The sequence below is a fragment of the Pipra filicauda genome, unplaced genomic scaffold (assembly GCF_003945595.2).
Source record: "Pipra filicauda isolate LSUMZ 115617 unplaced genomic scaffold, ASM394559v2 scaffold20_size4479445_pilon, whole genome shotgun sequence".
Lineage (NCBI taxonomy): Eukaryota > Metazoa > Chordata > Aves > Passeriformes > Pipridae > Pipra > Pipra filicauda.
This window is the reverse complement of record NW_024104321.1, coordinates 2163340-2190964: the sequence shown is the minus strand read 5'-3', so window position 1 is coordinate 2190964 and position 27625 is coordinate 2163340. Positions and strand designations below refer to the sequence as shown.

The window sequence follows — 27625 nt, the reverse complement described above, 5'->3', positions numbered from 1 at the left end:
AAGAGATTTCTCCAATCTGGAGATTTTTGTGTGATCTCAGATTCCATGGAAAAAAAGAAAGGAAATTTCTTCTCCGTCTCCTTCTAAGAGTTATTACCACAGTGTTAGAAAGCAAATCACATTATGGGAAGTAGCAGGGAGAGTTTCAGAGATGCTACCTGCACCTTACCAAGTTTTTAGGACACTGAGTCAGAATGCTGATTAGTGTAGGAAATAATTTTTTCTCATCCTTCCCAAGCAAAATTTTTGTCGTCAGTGAAGGAAACCCCTTCATAATCAGACTTATTGCAGGTGTTCGTTTGCACAGTTTACACAACAGAAAGACAAGGGAAATTAAAAGTATCCTTTAAAATTAAATGGATTCACTGAAAGAGTTGCTTTCACTTGTTCTCTTATAAATGTATATAGTAAAACTTCTTTATCAACTCTGCTTCTGTCCAAAGAAATAAAAACAGTTTCAGACAAAATGAAATCAACTTCTTTACAATTAAACTGTGATATTTCTTATTTCCATCTGCTTTTGTTTATTTCTTTCCTCATACTCATGACAGTGGAGTTGTGAACTGTTTCTTAAGACTTTCATTTTCCTGATTTCAGGGAAAATGTCTTAGTGGTCCTCTTGCAAACTTTATGGTGTCATTTTTCTGCCCTGGGGCCCTTATAGGCTTTCTGAGATGCCCAAGAATGCCCTGCTTCCTTTCACCTCCTCCACAATCTCTTGTCATGTTTTACCAACGTGCTCGTTAAAAGAGTCAGGCAGACTATCAAAACAACTGAGGTTAAAAAGAGAAGTGGCTTTAATGTAACCCAAAGTCTTTCCTGCCTTAGAAATATATATATATATATATTCCCTTTCGATGTAAATCTTTAAAAATGCACTTAAAAAGTAATTAAAGGAAGAGGTTATAACCATTATGTTTGTCTGTGCATTCATAATGTGGGTGACTATTTCCACAAATATGTGTATTTGCAAACAGTTAATTACTTAGTGTATGCACTCAGTAATATCATGTATGCAGAATATCATCTTGACTGACCCACCTTCCAGCTAAAAACAAAACAAAAAATTCCAATCTAGCAAGAAGGCCAGAATACAGACAGGGTTTCTTTTTTTTTGGATAAAACAGAGACAAAACAAAAAGCAATTAAACATATTTCTGAAAAAAAACCTCAAACATTTTCATGGTAAATTACTTAATCAAGTTAGAGGTTGAAATATGAGACTGAAACGGTTTATAAAAGGAAATAAATATTTTTATCTTCTTATTAAGAGGAAATTAAAATAATATGGCAACATATATTTGTGTGCTGTCTTGTAAGGCAAACAGAATAAACTCAGAACCTACTAATAAATAAATAAATCATATAGGCCAAAAAACAACTGTCCAACAAAGATAAGTGACAACAAATGCATATTTTTATTCCCGTCAAAGGGATCTAAATTCTGTGCAGCTGAGGGCTCTGTTGGCAGTGTGCCAGCATCTCCTGGGTAGCACTGAATTCTCATAAAATGGAGAAGATTCTGGCTGCTCTCATTCATTTGGAGATGTGTCCAGCTGAGATTCTAGGTATGTCATAATGCATCTTGATGCATGTAATAATACTTCATACTAAAAGTCCTGTTATCTGTATTTGTGCATCATGGGCTTATGACATCTTCAATTTACATAAATTCATAGGGATATTTTTGCTTAGTTAAAGATTTTGCTCCTATTCCCTAGTTTTTCATAATGAAAGCAATAACTTCTAAGCTGTTTAAACAGCCAACGCCTTGACAATTCAATGGAAATATACTGTGTATACAAAGCTCATTTTAAGACGTCATATAATTCAGCAGAGAACACAAATAAAGTGAATTAAGACAGAGGAAAAAAGAATGAAAAGTAATGTTTATAACACTAAATTTGAAAGCTTTCTCTTCCTTACATTAAGGAAGAGAACAAACAGCCTGGTATAGGTGAACCTGGTATAGGTGAACAAACAGCCATTTTCACTAAAGCCAGTTCTATAGCAGGAAATATTCTGTTCATAAATCAGGAATTCTTTCACTACTTAAGCTGAATAGTCAATCATCCCTCTACTACTCTATCTTACGTAGAGGGTGTATGTAAATCATTAAAACAAGAATGTGTTTGCATACCATTTTCTTTGTGGACAAAGGCTCCCTGAGGAGATTCTGGGATACCTTTCCAAATTGTGATTGGCTTGGGATAACCAGGGTCCATGGATCTCATTTCTTCACTGTACCTCCAGTACCTGAATTTTTTTAAAGAAGAAAAAAGTGCTCATTGGTAAGATAGAAGATAGTAACTTTATATTTTCCCCTTCTAACACTTGTTACCTTCATTAGCCACAAATGGGAATACTTGACTTCTTCTCTTTGAACATACTACCAGATTACAACGGAATCTATTTGCTGACTGGACAACTGCTTCATGTAAGCAGATAGAAGATAAAAGATTTTTGTACTTTGACAAGTAAACCACCATGTACCTCACTTATAATGACTGCAATTCTGATGCCTAGGACTTTTGCACAGTGACACAGAGATGCAACACATGTAAAAAAATACTTTAATGTTCTAAATAACATTTTAATAATGAAAGTGACAGCAGATTCAGATTAAAAAACTCTTTATATGTATGTATTACAGTAGCTTTTAATTTCATTATCCCTAAATAAACACAATGTGATACAAACTTCAACCTGCTTTTGTGCCTTTTTTCCAGCCAGCCCTTCTCTTCTCAAATTTAAAAAGCTTCAGCACTCAAATTCTAGTAATCCTGAAAATGTAAGACGTATTTACACTTGTGATTTTGTTTACTTACAGATAATGTTGATAATTTCTTTTTCCTTATACTGCCTGTTAAATTGCTATGCACATCTTATGAGTTGGTTCTAAGAATCAACATACTGCATCCCTAGTATCCTCTGTGTATCCTGATATAATATTTCAGTGGGTCATTTCATATTTTGATTGACTCCACTAATTTAGAGAGTAGTTTTCTTGGACAACTTTTTTTCCACAGTCAGCTTTATTCATATGAAAATTACATTAAAAGGCAGCCACTCACCATTTCAGGACATCAAAAACCTGAAAATATATCATTATCATTGATAATCTGGTCACTGCTAAAAACTTCACCCTTTTTCTCATTTGACTTCAGTTTTTAGAAATCCTTGTTATCATAATTCCTCATATATTAAAGAGTCCTTAAGTGGACGATATTTTGTTCCTGCGAAGGTACGTAGACACTCTAATTGATTCACATCTTAATTTTTTTTTTTAAATAAAGTGGTCTAAATTCCTCAATTTAGACAATGCTCCCTGTGGTGCATTTCTCTGGCTTTAAACTTGCGATGAAATTAAAAGGTGGCAGATTTCAAGTGGGTTAAGAGCTAGCAAGTTAGATTAAAAAGATGTATTTTTAATTTCTTATGCATAAATTATTTTTATAGTCTGATTTCTTAGTCTAGTCACATATGCATCAGTAACCAGTCAACAAAGCAATGCTCTTTATTTGGAAATGTAACATCTTTGAGAGTTTACATGCAGAAAGAAATAACACGAAGAAGTTGCAAACAAAGCTCTGACATCAATACTATTGAAACCAGTTCTTCCTCATCTTTTGACTCTAATTTTCATCCTTAGTTTACATTTTTTTAACAAATATATTATGATTGAGTTTTATGAAGAAAGAATATTCATTTAAAGTTTAAAGTACATAAAACTGGTCACACCAGACGGGGGCATAAACAAGCTCATGTGTGAAGCAGTGCAGCAAACCTATTATCATCTATCCTGCACTACTCAGTTCTGGTAGAAGAGGAATAAGAGAGGGAAAAATATTTTCTGTAGTCATGCTTTTCCCTCTTAAGGTTTCATATAATTATTTGGAAGAATTATCATTAGTGTTGAAATAGATAATTTCAAATATTAACAGCAATGTTCCATATATGAGCTGGTTTAGACATATAAGTATTACAACAGCATTTACTGTTTTGACTTTTAAATCTTGTTGCTGGTTTGGTTTATGGGATTTTTTTGTCTGTTTGTTTATTTGGTTGGTTGTTTGAGTTTTAATTATTATTTTTATTTTATAGCCAACATTTGACGCTTTTTATTCTATTGCTCTAATTTTTTTTATGTATACCGTTGTACTGGGACATTTAACTGTGTCTAGATTCTGCCCTGGAGCTCTTTAACTACAGATTATTGTCAAAACCAACTAAATGTACAGGTCCTTGAGGTACACAAGGAGTAACATACTTTGTTACATTGATGCTGGCATAACTGTTTACTTTCCTTTCATTCCTAATTTATGCCACCAAGAAGCTGCATCTATGTTATATCTTCTTCAGGGAAAGATCCACATCCATAACAGACTTCTACATACTACTAAAACCAGCAGGAGAATCCAACTCTAACTTTGCTTTAAGAAAAAATTGTGATATAAGCAATACACATTGAGAAACTTAGTGGTATATGGGTTTATTCTCACTGATGGTCAATATCTTCTAATAGCTCAATTATCTCTGCAAGGCTCATGCTCAATCTTCTTCTAACATACTGTATTGCATTTATGTCTTGCTGAGTTTCATTGTGCTTGTTAGCTCTAAGTAGGGAGTAGATGTTTTCTCTGCTTGTTCCTTTCATCTTCTGTTATTACCAATGGTGTTTTAGGAAAGTCCAGGCTATAAGTAACTGCCTATGCATGGAAATATAAAAGGACATTGCTGAATAAAGCCTAAAGAAAGTACAAGTCACAAAAGATTCCTTCTGTATATACTTTAATAATGTATGTGGAGGTAGAAAATTATTACCTGAAAATGAATATATATTTGTTTCTTAAAATCTACTCCACCATAGGAAGCAAATTATTTAGGTGACTTTCTACTTCACTGTGGAAATTGATTGCTTTTAATGATACCTAATTTTCAAACACGACAAAAATTTTACTTAGCTATCTACTTTCCCTATTTTTTTTTAAAAAAAGCTTTAATAATAAAATTTGTTGCAGCAATCTGTAGTGTAATATTACAGTACTGCTAAAAAATTATGAAATGTAGTGTGCTAAATATATTCTACAATGTGCATGAAATTAATTTCTTAAGTGATCCATGAATACTATTAGTCTGAGAACTCTACCACACAGTAACAAAAGCAGTTATAGTTTTAATAATACTAATAGAAACATCACAGTCATTACTAAAGAATAATTCATCTCTGAGCACACAGAATTTTCACAGTGATACATCAATAAACAAACACAGCATCATACCGAAAACCTGCAAAATCCATCATTCAAATAACTTGCAGGGTTTCAAATATTAATGAGTTTTCTTGACATCTCTATAAAGCAGACAAATATTCTTCCCTTTTTTTAATAGACAGGGAAATGAAGACACAGAGACTAACTGACTAGTGCAAATCTTTTTCAGGAATGGAAAAGAACTCAGATTTCACATTTTTTCTGTGTTTTTGTTTTTTGGGTTTTTGGGGGTTTTTTTGTTATTAATCATTACTAAACTGTCCCTTCTGAAGGGGACAGTTTAAATAAGATTTATTTAAAACTGATTCCAAGAAACTTCTCAAATTCCTTTTTAGCTTCCAGGTTTAGCTGTCATTTCCCTTTTATACCTCATTTTTAAATAGTCATTTTCATTAACCTTAAAAAGATTTGGATCATGCCTTCCCTGCTTATGTGTTATGGTTTAGAAATGTGGATAAAAAGAAGCAGGTAAGAGTGTACATAAATACATTGCTTTCAATATTTAAGTTTAAACTTGCCACACCCATGACTTGCCTATTCACTTCTAAAACACAGCTTTTCTACTGTATATACATATACCCATTTCAGGATACTCACACAAATATAATTTAAGTTATAAGAAATGCGAAAATAGTGTGGTTGTCTATATGGGAGCAGTTAATTTCATCCACAGAATATGAACTGTTTAAGTGTCTTGACTTCTTCTTTTGAGAAAGAGAAAAAGGTTAACATGTTTAGCTGATATCCACCAAGCTGTTTCCTTGCAGAATTCCTATACCAACCTATCTCCTTTGAAGAAGTAGGTTTTTCCAACATCTTCCCACCAAATTGCTGAATCAATGCCATGGGAAGGAATTCCACTTCCAAGTGTTATCAAATCATGAGGATAACCTGGCTGGAGAGTAGTGTCCTTGAAAATCCAGAACTTGTTACCTGTACAAAAGCATATATATACACACATATATGTGTGTTAGTCATCAGTACTCTCAGTATTAATACACTCCTAAGAAATAATGAAGACTCCCAAAGGGCTGTAGTAGTGGTTCAGCCAAACACAATGACATGAAAATTGTTCTGTCACTGCACATATTGCAAAATTAAATATGCTTTAAGGATACTTTGCATTTATAAAGCATCTTCCTTTCAGTAAGCCCACATAATATTTTTTATACCAACTACATAGTGATCAAAACCAGAATGAAAATGAAGTCATCTTAAGAGGCTCTGTGGTTGATAATGTAATATATTCACAGAAATACAAAACAGTTTCACATTTCATGAGGAAAGAAGAGTGAATTTTATAAGAAAATAAGGTAAGAAAACATTTAAATAAATAAAAATTTTGACACATTTTCTAGTGTGTTCTAAAGACATACAAATAAGATTCTGAAGTCCCACAGGTGAAAGCCTTTTGTCTCTGAATTAATGGTGGGTCGCCAGTGGCAAGACTTAACCTTTGGATGTAGGTGACAAATCATTCAAAACCACCCAATTGACTTATTACATGATAAAAATACAAGGTAGTTGTATGACTCTAGCTGATAGCACAGCGTCTGCACAAACCTCAGATTACCCAGGTTAGTCAGGTTACTGTCTCAAACACGAATAATAGCCTAGCGCTTCCTGGACTGCAATGCTCAGTGGCTGAATCCCTACTCTTGCAGTTACTAGATAAATATATTGCCTATATAGAGGTGTGCATGCCTACAGAAGCAGCTACCGAACCAGTGTTTTATACTATAGATCCCCCCTGTGGAGAGGATGCTTCCTGTGCTCTGTCTTGGAACTGGACAGCTTACCTCACCAGTTCACAACTCCAGTTTCCAAGATTCAGCTTTTGCTGTACCTTCCTAGCCAAGTTCTCTCAATTAACACTTCCACAATTATCTCACCTGCTTCATCATCTCATATTAAGCTTATAGTCCAATAATTTCCCCAATAATAGTGTTGTCCTCCTAGGGTCTTCCCAACATACTGTGCTTCCTGTCCTATTCTTGCAACTATCTTCTCCATTTTACGTTTTTGTTTTCTTCTAATTCTTCTTCAAAACACACTGATCACCTGTGTCTTTTCAGCAGAGATTTCTCTTTCAAACACAGACAGCTTTGGTTGAAAAAAAGGGAATAAAGATCCTCATATGCTCCCTAGAAATAGGGAAAAGGGAGCATAATTTGCATTTACATACTTATCTGAAGAGCTTGCTTTGATGCCAGTCTTCTCTTTGCACTGTCCCACAGGGACACTCTTCAACCTAGACTATAGGCTCCATTGTGTAGGAACCATGTGTTTATTTTCTCTTTAAAGCACTACCTTCATCTGTGTTTCCAAAAAGCATTGATATTTTTATTAATAATTATACTGAAGGAGAAGATACTCTTTGACATCATGTGGACTCATCTGAGTTAAATCACAGAAGGGTCTAGAGAAGATCCATGAATATATATATTGAATTGGCCTTATTGGATACTTCAGTTTGGTCTATCCATTGTCGTTTATGATGATAATATTGAAAATATAAGGGGAAAAATTTGAAAATATATTTTGCTCAAATACATTTGGAAAGAGGACTTAAGAGATAAAATCATTGCTGCTTACATTAGTCTTTGTACTTACCTGTAAGGGTAGACTGGCTGTTACACAGATGTAGGAGATTAAGGTACTGTATTATATAAATATTTTATGAGGAAATGTAATATTACCCCAAAGACCTAGGATCAGGTGTATGCCAGAAGCATCAAGAGGGAAAATCCATAGAGATGTTTTGCAGTTGGTTTTATATTCTAGCTATCCCTCAGTGATATTAAATGTTTGTTTAAAGGGAGGGGTTTTTTAATCTCCCTGTTTGTACTACAGTGATTTAAAGCACGTTTTCATTTTATCACAGTGTTAATTAGGAGAGGGGGTATAGTTTCCATCCCTCCCATGCTGGGTTTCCAGAGTTAATTTTTTATCAGCTTCTTTACAGCTGCTTGTCACCCACTTCCAAGTACAGACACTACAGTTTGATCAACAGATCTGTCTTATCCCCCCTGCCAGTTGAAAGAAAAAAGGACTCAAAGAATGAGTAGAAACAGAGCCATTTGAAGTATTAAAAATAAAAGAGGCACAGAGATCTATGAAGAACAGTCATGGAAAACTGAGGTCTGTGTTGACCTGGGATTAAGGTTTGTGCTAACCTGTGATTTACCTTTAGTGAAATGCCTTAGAAAATTCACTTACAGGGTTTGATCACGACAGAGGTGAGCATTTTCCATCATTCTCTGTCCCTTCTCCTACGTGGTTTATACTTTTGCCAATTCACATAACAGGACACAGAAGGCTTCAGATGTTAATGGCAGTTTCAAATAAGAAAAGTCATGGGTTTTGGACCTTACTAGTTGGTACTTACAGTGTGAATACAGATGGCATCCAGTGAATGATACTGAGCCAACTCATTTATATTTCAGAAGATCATTCAAAATGACAGCTGTTACACAGCATTGAAAGGCATATGCAGTGCCAATATCTTTCTCTGTGTCTCACAAGGAACAAAAGTAAAAGCAATTGTTGTGAATAGATCATTATCTGCCCTACCACAAGGAGGCAAAATTAACTATTAACAAAATCAGGTCATACCAAAATAAACCAGGGTTGAGCACATACCATTATAAGTGACAACACCACTGAGCCAGGTATTTGTTACTTATTCAGATATACTGAAATAGAAGAAAAGTGTATATGTGGGAACAGACTTAAGAAACTAAATTCTTCTTCACATAATTTCTTACTAAGAAGCAAATTCTTTCTCAGTAAATTTAAGAGAAAAGGTAAATTTAACTGTATTTCAAGGAGACAGTAGGGCTTTGAGAGCTCTAACATATGTGAGAAAGACCCATTGATGCTAACTAGAGGGAATTTTATTTAATATTTGCTTTGGAAGATATGTTTAGTCTGCTGTAACTGTGTTGATTGTTAATGAGAAGTACTGTATATAAGAAATCCAAATGTTCCATCTGGCTGACAGTTTTCACTTTGGTTTTTTTGTTTGTTTGAGTCTTTTTAGGTGGTACATTGTTGATTTTGTTGTTTTGGATTTCTTTTCTGCTTAGCTTCTATCCCTCAGCTGGAGGAAGGTGGATGACTATTACTAAGAGGATTTCAGAAAAGTCAGAATGCAATATTAGGAGAAGTTAAAGCCGGAAATCAGGTCAAAAAAACCCGCCCAACTGTGATGAGAATGAGCTAATTTTATTTCTAACTTATGTTTATGTAACTTAAAATATATTACAAAGTAATGCTTGTCCGTATACTTTCATGTAGCTCATGTTCCACTCCCACCAGTAAATAGTTGATGCACTCCAATAACTGTGAGTACAATGGAAATAAAGAATATATGAAAAAACTAGAATAGTTAAATTTTTATTCTTTTTATAGGTAACTAATGCTTCTTTAGAGTCATAACCTATGTCCTTGGCAGAATTACCACTGTATTTATTTTACAAAGTTGTTTTTTTAAGGTCTTGTTGGTACGTTTGTTATTCTCAGAGAGAATAAAGCACCACATTTCATGAAGTCTGGTCAACCTTCAGAATGTTTCATTTCTCTGTTTTTCTTCCCTAATGTAAGATCTAATATAATAAGAAGCAGATTGGTAAGGTCACAAACTGAGAATAAAGCAGGAGATAAAAAAGCTAAAATGTCTTATGTTTTGCAATAATACTTTGATAAATATCAGCACTGTAGGGAAACAATTGAGAAGGATGAACCACGCAATTATTTGAAGTCTCTCAACATCTACCTTTGACATTCTAAAAAATTACTGGAAATAGAGGGTACCTGTATTGCTATGCTTCACTTAAAAAAATGAATATTTACTGCTAGATATTTTTCAGACTATTTAACTGCCTACTGACTACTGCAAACAATTATGCAGTTTCTAGCAATTGTAGTTCTTCCTCTATGGAATTGGAATGATAAATAGTTGTGCTTCTCAGTTATCAGAAACTGAGTTTTTTGTTCATATTATTTGCAATTATGATGTATGTGTAGTGCAAGAAGTGTGTGGTATATAATCACTGTGTTAGAGGGGTGAGATGAATTCTCAAAATTTTAAAGAATTATATGCAATTGAAATCAGATAAAATATTTAATATCTAATTCTGAACCTTGTTTTTTCCTGTCACCTTTCCTCTTTATTTTGGTCTTTTAAGCAAGGATCAAATGTCTCCCTACTAGTACCCCCAAATTACTACCCATGCTTCCTTTTTTTCTCATTCTCTATTTCCCACATTAAGTTTATGTCATTTCTCTGTTCCATGATTGACACTATAGTAAATCTATTTTTCAATATAAAACTGTCAGGCCATGGGGTAAGTGCAATTGAAAGTTGTGATGGAGGCACTGGTAGTATGAGTTTTACAGCAGCCTTCTATTGCTACATTTGGTTTACGATGACATTCAACAGCACAGATGGCTTGAAAATTTCATTTTTAGCATGATATAAATTCCCGCAGGTACACAGAATGAATTTTAGTATTCACGCTTTCTCATTTAAAAAAAAAAGTATCTTTATAGTGTCATCTTCTTATTAGCATTCAGCATAGAAATCAGCAGTGAATAATAACAAGAATGTAAACATCTGGTTTTTATAAGCAGCTATCCACCAGATTACTGTGTACTTTACGAGTATGGTCTGGTCTACTGGAGGCTGATGGAGTCCATCTGGCAGAGAAAAGAAAGAGCATTTTTGTTCATAGGCTTGACAAGTTGGTAAAGAGGGCTTTCAACTATAGTTGGTGGAGGGGCACTTCAATCCATCCCACTCCTACCAGTGTGATGCCAGTGCTGGCAAGAGATGTCCAGAGCCTGGGGAGGGATCACAGGTCAGCAGCAGAGCACCTGAAGAACAGCACAAAGGAATTCCAGCCACTCCAGCCAGTAAGTCTCTTTCATCTGGGGCATCAAATTAAATGCTTCTACACAAACACACGTGTCCTGGGGAATAAGCAACAGCAGCTGGAGATGTGTACACAGCTGCAGGGCTGGGATCTTACTGGCATCACAGAGACATGGTGGCATGGCTCCAATGACTGGAGTATTGGAATGGAAGGCTACAGGCTCTTTAGGAAGGACAGGCAGAGGAGAGGAGGTGGGGTTGTCATGTCAATGACCAAGTTGAGTGCATGGAGCTCTGCCTGGAATAGATGAGGAGCTGGCCCAGTGGTTACGGGTCAGCACTAAAGGGAGGGCAGGAACAGGTGACATTATAGTGTGGGTCAGAGGAGTGCATAGTGGCATTAATCCAGTACAAGTTCTCTGCTTTCACTTATTCCATTTTTCTATTTTGTTCTCTGAATAATGGATCTAAATATTGGCTTAGGTACGTGCTTTGTTAACACATCTATATGCCAGGCTTCAGATTTAAAGCTCATTCTAGAACTTACTTGTTTTGACCAGTTTTAGATTGGTAAAGCACACTAGTTGTTTATCATCTTAGCAACAATCAACTTGCCTATTTCTAGCACCTCTGGGAGGAGGACAGGTGCTCTTTTCCAAGGAAGAAATTTTGTTAGGGAGTGAAAGAAACAAGACAATGAATGTTTACCTACAGTCTATTTACATAGACTTCTGTAATCATGTTCCACGAGGCAGATTCTTGGTTAACCTGAGATTCTCAGTTAAAAGGAATTTTCAAGAACAACCATACAAAAGACTCAGCTGAACTTTATGATTCTGTGGCAGTGGACATACATGAATTATATTGATAGACAAACACCACCAGTTAGATATTGCAAATCATGAAGAAGTGACAGAGAAACAAATTTTTTTTTAAAAATTGCACAAGGAAATTTGAGGAATTGACTTTGGCAAACAAAGGGACAATACAAATGTCATTGGAAAAATAATGGAAGAAACTTTGAAAAGAAATCATATGGAAAAATACCTGCAGCAGAAAATCCAAGTGTCAGATGATCTCAGCTAGAAGGCATAAAACTAGCTGATCTGAAATCAGATAGCATAAACTGGGGATGATGAGAAAGGAAAACACAATGTTCTGACAATCCTGCTGCTCCTCCTTGCTTTAATTAATCTTGGTTTGATTTCCCAGGTAGAAAATAGAGAAGTTGCCTCCTCCTTCTGTCGTTTGTTATCTATAACCTACAGACTACTGAGTACGCCCATTCCTCTAAGTCCTAACAGGAGCCAGTAAGCATTGGGTGAAGAGTTAAATAATGATAAAACATATTTCAAGGTCACTGGGAAGGAAAGAAGGTATAAGAGTAAGCTTGATCATTTCTGTCTGGAGCTCAGGTAGTGGATCCCAGCATTATCAAGGCTGAGGTCTGGAACGCACCGGGTAGTTCCTTTGCTCTATGTAGCACTGGTGAGCAAAGGAATATCTACCAAATTATATGTGTATCCTCCCATGTCCTGTGGACCCAAAAATCAAGTAGAGGGATGGAGGTACCTTGATCATGACTCCAGTCTTAACAACTTCCCAGAATTAATGGTTTGAAGTTTATTTTATGGCAACAGAAGTAAAAACATATATTGTATTGAAATCATACAAATAGAAAATGTACTATATGGAATTTAATTTTCCTCATAATTCACATAAAAAATACAATTTGTCTATTAGCAAAACATAAACTTCACTGTAGTGTTATGTAGTGTTGCTGCATGTTATTAAATATTTTTCATTTAACATTTCCAAGATCATATTTCCATAGTGAATTAAATATTATTTCTAGCTCCCTGTCAATGATTCAACTTGTAAAAATGAATTAATTTTTGATGTAACAATTCAAAATAATTCTACTATTTTTTGTAATGAGTTAACAAATTAATCACTTACATCACTAAATAGCTGAATAATTTTCCACATATCTGTATATTAAATTTCTTCTTTCTTCTCTTAAATTATCTTATAAAACATACTTTACATAATTTGCAAACTTTCGTTGCTAAATATGTATTTATTAAATATATAGTACAATTTGCTCATTAAATCTAAATTAAATACATGTTCAAGAACTTTAATTTTGAAGAACAGCAGATGTCTGGACCATAACTATGAACAGAATGATAAGCAAAAATTCAATCCATAACGCCTATTTTCTGCAGTTTATGTTTCTTTAAAAATACTAAATACACGTCTATGAAAAAGATAATAATTTTCCCCACCCAAAACTCCTAACATCACAGTTCTTAGATGAAACAAACAGTGCAGTACAGTGAGATATATATAGCAGAGATGCCATTTAAGTATACGAGAAGATCATTTGTTAAAAGGAAGAAAAGCAAAGAAAACCACAAAGAAAATTAATAATGGAAAGGTGTTCATTGTTGCTTCCTAATCCACATTTTTCAAAAAGGATTTCATAGTAGGTCACTGCATTGCTATGTCTTGTATTTATACTTCCAAATTTTTAGTGAATATGTAAGAGCAAATAAACTGATACTGTGAAGGATAACCATAAATTAAAGATGTAGTTGTCAAATAAGAAAATGTAACTCATATACTCTTCATTTAGCTACCAATTTGCAACAAGATCTACAAATCATTAGCAAAAATAAGCAAGATACGTTTCAAGAAATAATCACAGTCAAAAGTATTGCATAAAATTTTACCTTTTTTCTTTCTTACCTTTAAAGAAGACAAAATTCCCCTCACTGTTTTCATAAACTGCATCAATGCTGGGAGGCAGTCCCCTCCAGAAGTAGGTAATCTGCATGGGGTATCCATCCATTACCCTGTTGTTTCTGACCCGCCAAAACCACTGATCCTGGAAACCAAATATACATCTCTTACTCCATTTATATGTGTTCAGATGTTGTCTTGAAAATACTGAGCAGCCTATCCTAGCATTCTTAGAGCATGACCTTTTGCTGTTTGCAGAACCATATTGTGTTTGCATTCATGTCACATCCACACATTACAAAAGTGTCAGACCTAGTTGTTCCCTGAGGTGGGAATAAGCTACACATGTGAATAGTGTGTTTGCTGAAGATAACCTTTGGCAGAACATACACAGCTCTGTATGAGATGATGTAACTTTCTCAATTTCACTCCTATAAGGGGCCCAATTTAAAATTTGTGGTCTGACTACAAGTGCTTTAAACTGAACCATAAGCACATGTGTATGCTTAATATAATGGGACTGCAGACAGGCTTAGATGATCAATAATTCTGCAGGTGAATTTTTTTGCAATGGCTGCTAACAGTGAAAGGTTGATAGGTATATGTGTAACATTACTACATCAGTCCAATAAGAACTACAATTTGATGTCAGTTTTACTGTAGTGAAGATTAACAATCTTTCTGTGTGCTATTAAATAGAATGGCTAATATTACGGCCATATATATATATATATGTGTGTGTGTGTGTGTATATATATATATATGTGTGTGTGTGTGTATATATATATATATACAATTTATTTATTTATTTATGTTTATACATAATAGGTGCTAAATCCAGCTAAATCTAGTTTGTGGTACACTAGGTGCGTATCAATAAAGATATTGTTGTACCTCTTCAGGTCTTATAACAGCAACTGTTTCACCTTATTCAATATTTAGAGGCAAAGGATAGGGTAAGCAAGTATTTAACTTCTTACATATGTGTATATTTTTCAGCATTAGTATTATAGAAAAAAACCTTACTTAAATAATAAAGAACATGATATTCTGTTAGATATTTGTCTTGGTTTTACATGGCAGTTCTTCATGTATAGGTCAACTTACCAAGCATGAGAGGTTCTTACAGGAATTGGCACAGCTTAGAGACAAGATGAATACTTTGCAGGAGCAGGTTTATGATGAACTGTATTCATCATCTTTCTAAACCTGAGATCACATCTCTCTTTAATGGTTTATCTTTCCAAAGACTTAACAATTTATAAATTTCCACAAAAAGTATTAGTCATACAAGTATAAACCAGCTCAATATATATACAAAAATACATCTCAATCATCTGCATAAATGAGTCTAAAATTGAAAGTGTTGCTTTGAGTGCCAGATTTATGAGAAATTTACTATTAAAAAAAAAGTTCAAATAGTTACACAACCTGAAGAAAATATTATACTGGGAAGTTGCAATTGTCTGAAAATAACACTAATACAAATTCTCACATTTTTTCATGTCTAGGTATTTCATTGCTAGTATAATGCAGTTGCACTACTCTCATCCAATTAGATTCCTGTTTTCAGCTTTCATTTTTGTTTTATTAAAAAATGTATTATAACATTTGAGGAAGGTCAACAAGACCTTCCTTTAGGATTAATTGATTAAATTTCAGTAAGATAACTGGCAAAAGGAGGGGAATACAACTTGGAGATACAAGTATTTAGGAACTGAAGCACGTGTTCTGAATGCTGATACAGATAATGCTAATTTCTGTTCTTTTTTAATATTGTGTGTAGATAAGACATTTGGAAGTACTTTTTCATTGAAACAGTAATAAATGTTTGAAATGGATTTTCTAGTCAGATTTTTTCGGCATCATCAATCTGGATATGACTGAGAAAGGAATGACATAATGCTAAGTCTCAGTAGACGAAACAGTCCTTTTTGCTCCCCAAATTTCTATAAAACCCTCAGAAGCCAGGGTTTTCTCTGAGACTGATCTCAGAGATCAGTTATTTATTTTTTTTTTTTAAATGAACAAACAAGTAGCAAGCTGCATTGATTTGAAACTGCAGAATTTGTGTTACCTGCTACTATCTTCAGTGCAATGGAATATTTTAAGCTTGTCTTTCTTCACTCCTAGACAGATAACCCTTTTTTGTCTGAATTTTGTTGCAAAAGCACATCTTTGAGAACAATGTTTAGTTGAAGGAAGGAACATACCCATCTCTCATAAAATGTCCTCTAACTCAGAAGGACATTGATCAAGTTGCGGGTGCAAAATAAGCAAGATATTTAAAGCTGAACAAAGGCTAACTACTTTGCTGAATACAAAAGGACATAAGTACATGCATAATTGCTTCATTGAATAGAGGTCATAAATGAAATGTCCAGGCTTTCAGGAGCTTCCTGAGAGAGCACACATACTCTGGAAAATCTAGATATTGCTGCTATAGACAAAGCTTATAACATTCTAGGTTGGCTAATGCATCTCAACATTCAGCTAGTAAACCAAAGCAGATCTTGCAAATCATATTCATGTGTTACAAGGGAAGGATTTCTTTAGTTCTAATGACATCAATTATCTTCTTTTTATCAGACTTAAGCTACATTGTTAAATATTCAATTTCATTGATTGCATTGGTTTGGCTTGATTTTGGTTTTTTAATGGGAAAAGAAATAAAACAAACAAACAAACAAAAATACCCAAACTTTAAATAGTCATAGCTATATTCAGAAGTTCACAAACTTTCAAATTTTAAGATAGAGATGGCTGGAGTAGCAAGTAGTCTTTTTTGGTTAGAGCAGTACTGCATTGGTGATTGGCTAGTACCATCCCATCATGGTGATCTTAGGTAAAATACCAAAGTGTCAGTGGAATGAACTCAGTAAAGAGACTAATCATGCATTCTTGAAAGAAACAGACTCTGTAACGAACACAGATTTCACAGTGCAACAAAATCTGTAAAATCAAGTCAACAAATATATTTTTCTTGAGAATGAGTTATGTTTCAGTGTTAGTGATTTATGGAGTATATTTGCATGATTTCATTTTGATAACAAGACCAAAAAAATTATATTCTGCAGATTTGGTATTGAGTTGTATGTCAAATTGTATTTCATACTTAATATTGTTGATTTTCAGTATAATAGTGAGAATATTCTTATTCATTAATTTTGCTCAAATTCCTTAGCAAACCAATAATTTTCCCTGCTATACAATTAAAATCTTAACAAATCTTAACAATAATATAATTATGGCAAGGCTGGAATGTTTGATTCATGCAGCATGGCCCCATGAATTTGTTTTTAAATGTGTATATATGTGCATATCTATATACAGTAATGTGAATACTATGTATCCATAGTCTTTCAACAAGAAATAATTCAAGGTATCTGACAAGAAATTAATTCAGCAGGGTATTAACTGTGTAAACACATCCATCCTAGACTGGCACAGGCCTTTTCATCTGAGACTGATTATAGATCCCCACTCTTTCGTATAGTCATTTTAAAGATACTTCCAATAGAATGGTATCTCACATGGTATCATGAAAAATTGGGAATCTTCAAAATCTTTTTTTAAATATGTACCTTCTTACTTCCTGAATTCTACAAAAAAATGAGACTACTTATTCTACTCTAATATTACTAGATTGGTGCTCAGTGAGTTATGTAAGTGGAAATGTCTTGACCAGATTTATATGTCTACAATGTGCAAATCTGTTTAGAAACGAACCAGTGAACCTCACCTAATGAAGCTCCCTCACTGAAACATTCTAAGGTAAGCATCACTTGGTTGCTTATTTCTCTACATTGACTAAAAACGGAACCTAGAAACCTGGCTCCTGTTTAGATGTACACTTTTCACAAAGTGGAAATCCAAATGCAAGCAAAATACTGTTTGTTGTCTACTTTTTGTCTCCTGGGTTCAACCTGTCATAATGCAAAAAACATAAAATCAAAAAGATGACCACATAGGGCCAGATGAGGGTCCATCTAGGCCTGTATTCTCTCTCCAGTGGAGCCAATAGCAAGTTAACAGATAAGACTTCAGCCCTGAAGTGATCAAGCAGTTGGACTAGATGACTACTGTAGGTTCTTTCCAACTGCATTACTCTACACTACTCTACTGTATCCTGTGACGATAAAAAAAAGGAACATGCAATGACACCCCTCTGATACACTCTCCTAGCTACCCATCACTTGTAGTTCAGGGACCTCTTGAACCAAAGGCATTCATTTTGTGATTGATAGCACTTGATGGGCTTTAACTCCTTTGGACTCCTTCCTAAACACACGCAAAGTTAGAGCATCCACAGCTACCTGCAGAAATGTGTATAACAATGTAACAACCTTTAGTGTGAAAAGCCATAAGCAATCAGGAACAGCTACAGCTGCTCACTGGTGTTCAACCTTCATTCACCTGATTTGTTTATCACCAAGATCAGTAGCACTTTAACTGCAAAATCTATTTCAGGGTCTTTGTTGCTTTATATTAAAAACACCTTGTAGATTAAATCCTTTTGATTATTTTCACAAAAACTTTCTACACTGTAACACATCTGGCCAACATTAAGGGTAGCAGATCCGTGGCTTGAAAGAAGATCTTCCTGGGCCATTGCCTTTAATGTCTAAATATTCCATTTTGAAGCATAATTGTGAACATAACATACCATATTCTCTGTTCTACAGGATGGAATCCTGTAGAGTCCTTATTTTCCTGATCTATTTTCAGCATATTTACATACCACTGCAATAATCATGAACAATGGGATATTGCTTATCAGTAAGGACCCTACAGGTTTCCACAAAACTAAAATTTTGTAAGTTTATAATTTTAGCATTTTTATGGTCTTATTTAAACAGGCAGAAGTTGGCACAAGATTTGTCAATAGATGCAATTTCAGAGAATGGGCAGATATTTGGAAACATCTGAGGGCAGAACTGAAACTTTGGACCATTTATAAGACTGGGGAAGGTAGGTGTTGGTAGAGGTTGATGGAATAATTTGTTTGTGTAAATTTAATTTTCCTGTCTGACTTTCATATGAACATACTGGACTCAACGATTTTAGACTGCTATAGTTCAAACTCTGGAACTCAAGGAACTCCAACTTGTGGCTGTAAAGCATGCCAAGAATCTTTCTGAAGTATCAGATGGCATAGGCTCTGCTTATAGAAAGAATGCATCATTTCAGCACATATAAGTAAATATATTTATCTCAAACAAAGTTGTATTTACCAGAATTTTTATCATCTGCATTTTGGTAAACAGGTCCAATTACTGTAAATGTGTTTTCACAAAAGTTTTACTATTATTGAAATTCAAAAGAGGCACAGTCCAAGAGAAAGCATATTGACTCTTAGAAAGCTCTTTCACTCTTGAAGTAAATAGCTTGAAACAGTTTCTCTGGCAAAACACTTCTCAGAGTATTTGTTTATGTTGAATAAACACAATTTTGTCTCTTTTGAAAAACTGTTTGCTTTTTCCACAACGTTGGTTAAATATACTTTTTGTTATTTTGTTTCCCCAAAAGATTAACGACTGTAGACAGGTTGAACACATGATTCGGCAAATGTACTTCAATTCAAAGCTACAAACAGCTACATTGAATGCATAGCTTTTAATTTCTTTCCTTGCTGGCTAGCAAATGATGCTTTGTAAGCATCTGTAGTTACCCAATTGTTTCAAAAATATGGATCGCTCCTGGGATGTGGCATAATAATGGATCATTAAATATTATGACTATAGACATGCTAAGTAAATTAAACTTGGACAATTATTCCCAGTTCAAAAAGCAGAACTGAAAAAAAAAAAAATTTAATTGAAAAGAGAGAAATATCTCAGAACCAGAAAATGGGCATTGAGTAAGGAGAGACTGCAAGCTGTTTCAAAAATGCTGTGATGGATAAAGAGTAGTAGTAGAATGAAGAAGCAGAAGCAGTCACTCAAATTGAATGTTTTCAAATTTTATTAAGAAGGGATATTTCTGAGAAAAAAGGACAATAAGGCTTTTTAGAGAAAACAAACTGAAAAAAATATTATACATAAATCATTCTGCACTGTCAGTAAATATTTTAGATTTTTTTTTTCTGTGCATATAAAGGGACTAAAATATTGTATATTGTGTATAATCACAGCAAACGCCTTCCTCAAAAAAGCACTTCTTTATTAACAGCTCAGAGAATCTTGAATAGTAGAGTTAGAATCAAAGAATCTGGCTCATAATGCATAATTTTCATACTTTGTTGTTAGATAAAGTCTCCTCCTAATCTTAGAATATATGATTTAAGCTTTTTTTGTGAAGATTGAGTTAAATCGTTTTTCATATTTCATACTATGAATGTTTAAATCTGTACTTCTATGAAAATTGATTTCAATTTCAGTATTTATTCTCATCTTAAGGAACAGCTTTCAGGTTTCTTAAGGGATACAGCTGATGTGTAGGAGAATTGAAAACAATCTCCAGGTATTTTGGTTCAACTATAATGCACACACCAGAGGAGTTTTTAGCACAAAATTAATGGAGTTTTCTTGTCTGAGTACTTAATTTCCTCCTATGTCTCTGGAACAACATTAAAACATTAATTTGACACAAAATGTCTAGACCTATGACCTTTATTTTATACCCAATGAACTCTGTCTACAATTCTATAATGACATGTGACTCTCTGACTCAAAGTTCAAATGATATCCACCTTAAACAGAAAGATTGCCCATCTGATAGACATTCTAAAAAATCTAAAAAGAGCTAGAAAGAAGAAAAAAATCAGAAACATTTAAGGTGGTACCTTTTGTAATTACTCAGAGATGAAGGCAGGAAAAGATTTAAGGCAGGTAATGAGACAGGTTCAAAACAAGGACAAATTGAAACTGTAAATAATAATATTTTGACTATGATTAAAAAAATGTGTGTGAACATGCATGTGTGAAAATGTTTGTGAAATACCCTTGCATTGTACAGCAAAAATCTGTGTGAATTTCTCTCTGACTTGATGTTGAAGTGTGTATTATATATATATATTTATATATAGTTCTGTTAACAATATTCCCTTAACAAGAAGGAAAGTTTAATATCTATACCTGATAGAGAAAGAAGTTTTACAATGGCTAGATTCCACAGGATTACTGCTTGGCCTATTTAATTTGGAAAAAAAAGGGCAAATAAACATAATACTTCTGCCTTAAATAAATGTTAATAAAATACTGAATTGCAATTAATACTGTAGATTAATATTACTGACACAATACATCAAGGTATCACATTGGGTTTTGTCTTCTCCCACAAGCATACTCTGATCATGTGCAAAAGCAAGTCTTTGTCAATGTAAGTTTACACATACCCAGCAGCTAAGCAAAACGACAGCAGCAGCAGACATTCAGACAAATGAGTAACCTAATTTTTATCTCATCTGAGCATTTAAAAACAACCCAAAAAAAACAAAACCGAAACAGTGGTAAATAATACTCTAAGGTGCTTAGTAACTTTAAATTCTTCCCTTACAGAGAAGGAAGAGTTCCAGTTATGTACAGAGAAACTGTACATAACTCTGCACATAAGGACAGAGCCTGCAGAGACTACATTTAAAGACTGTGATTGAGGAGACAATAAAGTTCCCCTACTAGACACCTTTATGGGAGAATTAAGAAACTTCCTGAACTTGGGAAATGCAAGGTATAGCTATTGTATCTAAGTCAAAATAAATGGCGAATATCCTTTTAAAAATCTTGATCTAATCTCAAAAGACACTATTCCACATCTTCATCAGTTCATACGAATACATCAGGGAATCTCAGTGCTGGTAATACTGGGCCTGCGACATGTGGAATTAGTCTTTGCGCCTGCTCATTTGGGGAATTCCACTATTTCTTTAGTGACATCCATTTTCAACATTCCAAATTTGGAATTTATAGCATCTAAGCCAAAGGACGTCCCTGCACAGAACAGGAAAAAAAAAAATTCTTTTTAGCAACTTTCTGTGAAATAAATTTCATGGAGCAGAAAAAAGAAGATAGAGTCCAGGGGATTTAGGTACAGAAAAAATATTAGCACAATTCAGCTATGAGAAGGATTGCTGAAATAATTTTTCTTTTCTGTTTTGCCTTTTTTTTTTCCCCAATGCAGTATTTGTAATGAAATGTATAGATTAACCCTACTTCAGTTCATACTTAATTCCACAGCAGAAAACAATTGACTTGATTTATACTGGAATCAGACATTAAATAGCTGCTACCGATCTAGCTCATTTTAGGAAACAATTAACTAAATGGACTATTCTATACACACATGGAATACTTTAGCTCAGCTTATTATTAAATGGATTCACGCACAGAACAAACAAAGCTGCTTTAAAACTAACAAGGTCTATTATCCATTCAATAACAGATGGATGGACAATGAATTGAAGACGACTTATTTGAATTTATAGAAATAATTCATCTTTCCTAATGTGCTTGAGACAACAGCATTTTTACCCCTAACAGGATAAAAATGTGGTCTGAGTCTCCATTTAGGTGGGTTTCTGTAATCCTAACTGAATTGAGCATTTCAATTCATTCTGATTTTGTCCAAATAACTAAAGTTACTGAGACTATAAAATGTTCCCATTGCCACATGATGATGATCCAATATGAAGAAACAAACAGACTGGCATGAAAGAGGCACAATAAAGACCTGTAAAGACATCAAATCTAGGCTTGCAGCCAGGAATCTCTGGAATGCTCATGTTCCCCCTAATGCTCTGTAGATAACTGCACATGCCCATGAAGTACTGCACAAGACCCTTCATCCACATGATGAACATTAGGCCTTTACACAGCAGTTACCTATTTATTTCTTCAGTAGGAATTGCACTTTGAGGCTACAAAACCAGCAATATTCTTGAACTGTCTCAGCTTTACATTTTGGTTTTTTTTAAAAAAAGCACAGCTATGATTTCAGCAGGAGCAATAGCCATAGAAAAAACCAGACCATTAGGAGAGGCATATCCAGCAACAAGCAGCCAACAATATCTGCCATGACAATGAAAATATGAAAATTATAGATATTCGACTGTCTTTGCTCACCGAATCTGTCACTCAGATACAGGGATTAGGTCATGAAGAAAGTGAAGGAATTTCTAACAGTGAACATGTAATACTGTAAACTACATCTGATTACAGATAAGCTAGGAATGTACTTTAAATTTAAAGCAGTAAATGACTGCAGGTGTCATAAAGGGCTGGTCAGACACCACCACAAAACATCATCAAAGTCTCCATTGTGATAAGATTGAGGAGAAACACTGGAGAACTGCCAGGAGAATGCGAAAGGATTGAACTCTACCATTATCAAGTATAACCTTTGATCTAATACAGTCTACTCTCCTTGGTAAAGATATTTGCACTGGACAGATACATCGAGCCATTAATTAAAATGGTCTCCGTGTCATTTTAATTTATTGACTGGAATTGTAGTATAACAGAATTTGATTTTGTATAGGAAAAGAGTTTTTGATTTCATATACTTGCTATTACAAGCTAATCTATTGTTTCTTGTGTGATTTTACCCAATACACATTACTCAAAATAGATAGTCTCCCTGCCTTGCCAAAGGTATTTAATACTGAATGAGATCTTCAGTCTATTACAGTCAATGGAGTTTTTACCCATTACTTTCACCTGGGCCAAGTTTTCATTCAGTAGTCAAGCAAAGTAACACTTTAAAAAGCATTTGAGATATAGCTTATATAAAATAGAAGAAAATAGAGTATTTAGGTAATTAACAGATTAATATCTGTTATATGTTTCAATAGATTCTCAATAGCGTGAATAGTTTCATTAAGTTGTTGAAAAAATAAATACACACATTGTTTTACATTATTTAAGATCTCAACTGTTTAGTAGTGCAATGTTTTGCACACGAAACAGCTAATTCAGAGTAACAAATGAGATTAGTTTATTTTCATTTAAACCACTGCTAAACTTTTACACTGTGGACTCACAACCCCTTGAAAGGGAAAAAAAAAGAATCAAAGAAATTAAAAGTATAGAAATACTGCCAGAATATAAAGGATTGGCTGTAAATCAAGATTATGCACATATAAACAAACAATACCACTGCTTGAAAAAGCTTACATTACAAGCCATTCCAATTTTTTCCCAAAAAATGTTTACCTAAATTAGTTGAAAGACCACAATTTTATACAACAGGAAATTTTAATTAAACCTTGTGCTTGAAGTGTTTTTTCAATTATTCCCTTTGGTTCCATTAGGATGTAGCCCCAATTAAAATGTATTGTTAATATTACAAGATAACACTTGCTGGTACAAAATTGAAGATATGCCTCCATGTAATTTTAGATCATTCCTTGCTGTAAGTTTTTTGTAATTATTTTTTGTCAATAATGTTTTTTTCTATTCTCTTGCCAATTTAATATTTTTAATCAGTTCACTTAAACACTGAGCCTCTGAAAACAGGCAAGTTCTAAAAAATGAAATACCTTTTGTGCCCTAGAATTCAGTTAAAGCTTTTTGTTATTTTGTATTTTGCTATACTAAAATAACAGGTGAAAAATTAATAAGGTCACAGGATTCTCTGTCTGTAGCAAACAAATATTGTGACTATAAGAAAAAAAAAATCGGGATTTGATCTTTCCCCTTTAATTTACATCATTAGTTCTTAGTGAAGTGATAATGCCCATTGAAAGTATGTATTCTCATACATACATCTCAAGATTCTCTGTCTATTGCTGAGTTATTAATAAGAAATAAATTTACCAGATTAGAGTCTTTTCACATGCATTTATCTGTATTTTTAATGTCTTTCACTTATTTATTAGTGCTATGCAGAACTAGAATTATTCTGTATTTCTCACATTTGATAGTATGTAAAACTTGTTTTGATCAAAACCACAATGAAGTTAATGGTCAAGTAGATTTCAGAACAAGCTCTTGACATATGGGGAGCAAAAAAAAGGACATATTCAATGACTAAGAAAAAGAGCAATTCTAAATGCACAAGTCACACCATATAAGCAAGCTATCATTTGTTGGAGGATCCTGTGGATTATTTTTGGAAGTAAGAAAAAAGTAAAAATTCAATTTTTTTTATTCACTATTGTTACAAATACTTTTCTAAGAGTACATAAAAACTTGTCCCACTCTATCCTTTTGCATAAAGAGAATAAGAGAATAAGAGATTCCCCCAATTCCACTCTATTTTAAAAAAAATGCTTCTAAAGAATGACTAATTCCTGGAACTGTGGTCTATGATTTACAAATATTTAGTATCAGATTTTTCAATATTTATTAGATTAAAACTAAATCAGAAATACGAATTTGTTAAGATTCACATTTAACTGCCCAAATCTTTAAAACGTTGTCCCAAAGCCTACCACTACATTTGTATATTAATTCACATAATTCACTCCAGTATTCCTGTTAAATTCAGCCTGTCCAACTCTCTGTGAAATCCCTTGAAGAGTCTGAAGTATTTGTTTTTATCTGCGAGTACTCTCTGGGTTAGGGAGCGCACCTTGTGGGTATTAATGGCTCATGGTGAGAGTCTCAGAGAGACAGGACCAAGTCAGTCTTTGAATAAAGAGTTTTAGCCCAAAGCCTAACCCCAGGAAGGAGGGTGATTTCCTCTGAAAGCTGAGCCAGGGAAAGGAGACAGCAGAGGATCTGTCTCACACAGCTGGAAGCGGTGGGTATCCCTCCCCTGCACTCCTCTTGTTAGTCCTTTGTGAGCACTTCCCACACACTCCAATCTCCTCTGCCTGGTCTTTTTTTCTAAGATGAATGCAGAAGTCATAAAACAGTCTCCTGGCCATCTAGCTATTGCCTCTGATGGCCATATGCCAAAAGAGATGATGAAGCAAATGCTGCTGTGAGATGAGTAGGGGTAACAGTCAAATTTCAGCAGATTCACAGAATCTGGCTGAGGTTGGAAGGGACCTCTGAGGATTTTGGGGAAATATGAAGAAAGACTTGAAACTTGCCTTGGAGTTAAGTTGGGAAAACAGGTAAGAGAAACATTTGGGAGGTTATGAATTTTTAGTGCTTATATTTCAGTCGCTACACAAAATCACAGAAAGGTTGAGGTTTGAAGGCACCCTTAGAGAACCAACCCACTCCTCTGCTTAAAGCAGAACAATCTACAGCCAGCTGTCCAGTCAACTTTTGAGTATCTTTGAAGACGGAGACTCCACAACCTCTGGACCACCTGTTTCCATGTTTAATCTGTAAGTGTTTACAATGAAAAAAGAAAAAATTCTTATGTTTAAATTGAAATCAAACAAATCATTCTGCCTTGTTTTTCTCTCCGTGAGAATAAATTCGGAAGAATATTAGTCTGTAAGCTCAATGTAATGTCTCAGCATAGCTGTTAAATCTTCCTGAACTTTATTGCAATGCATATCATCCAAACTCACAGTATGGAGGTAGTCAATCAACAGGTACCACTGTGTCATGCAAAAAGTGGTATAAGGAGAAATAATAATATATTTTGCATGTGAGGGTTTATTTGTGTCAAGATGGTGTGAGCAATTACATATGAACAAGATGGTAACACCCACCATTAGATAAAATGCTTGTGCGGTGCCCTCATGGGGTCCACAGTCAAAGACACCAGTGTCTAAGGGATTAGCTACCCCTCAGAAAAATCTGAACCACATGTATTTTGCAACTGTTTGGCCTCAGAGGATAGACTGTATCTAATTAAAAGCAAAGCACATATGATGGACATGAGAGGAGCTAAGTACCATCTGCTCTACTACTGATTAAACCCTTTTACAGCACACTGTTTGCCAAAGAAAACATAGCCTTTTGGAAAAAAAATAGTACTCTTTCTTCTGACAAATCTAAAGCCCTGTTGAAGATCCTGAGTTGATCATCCTGCTAGGGTCATACTTTATAATGGGCTACTACATGAATAACAAGAATTTTATTAGCCAGATAGTACAGATTAATAATTGGTTCAGGTTGGTTATAAGTTTCAATAAGATCTATATCAATTCGACTGATAACTTTGTAAAAAAAGACCTAAAAATAGTTATGATTTTTTAGAACTTTCTATGCATAAAATTTATATGTATATACATATATGTCTGTAGGTTAGTAGGGGTTAGATAATAAGTGTAGCTATGACTGGGATGCCATCTTTCTGACTGTATAATAAAGTCCAAGAAAACTTTTTAAAAAGTGAGAAGGTACAAGGATTTTAAACTGAACTATTTGGGTACAATTAATACCCAGGTGATTATATCCTTGCCTGAATTCCTCTGCCGCTGGATGGAATATACTACCTACTTTCCATACAGTGAGGATCAAACTGTGCTTCTCATTTTAAACCTGTGAATGTGTTAGCTAAAAACCTTTCCCTGCTTAGAAGCACACTGAAAGGCCAAGCTAACATTTGGAGAATATTTTTACATCTGTCAGTGAAAGTATTCAATTATCAAAACCAGACAGGCTATGACTTTTTGGAATCTCAGCATGTCCCTGCTTTTATCCTTCAGGACATCCTACAGCTTGTTTTTGTGCCACAGAATATCCATGCTGTACATTTCCAGTGAGCTTGATCTACTCTGATACATTGAAGTCGCCTCTGAGTTTTTGCTGTTTTTCTCCTTCCTTTTCAACATACAATCTGAATTACTTGAATTAAAGCATCTCTCCTCTCTGATGAGTTCAAAACTGTCAAATTCCACCAAATTGTTCTTCCTAACATGATATAGAAAGTAGGGTGAAAGGAGTCT

General features: G+C 34.3%; 1 protein-coding gene across 3 annotated transcripts in view; it reads right to left on the bottom strand.

Annotated features, from left to right (window-relative positions):
- Window positions 1–27625, bottom strand: part of MMP16 (matrix metallopeptidase 16) — a 170476-nt gene that overhangs the window by 13108 nt on the left and 129743 nt on the right. For all 3 annotated transcript variants that reach the window (XM_027736507.2, XM_039380969.1, XM_039380970.1), the window contains 3 exons: window positions 13900–14038; window positions 6056–6206; window positions 2141–2256 (listed from right to left, as the gene is read on the bottom strand). In XM_027736507.2, coding sequence (XP_027592308.1) covers window positions 2141–2256; window positions 6056–6206; window positions 13900–14038 — 406 coding nt within the window. The remainder of the gene's footprint in view (window positions 1–2140; window positions 2257–6055; window positions 6207–13899; window positions 14039–27625) is intronic.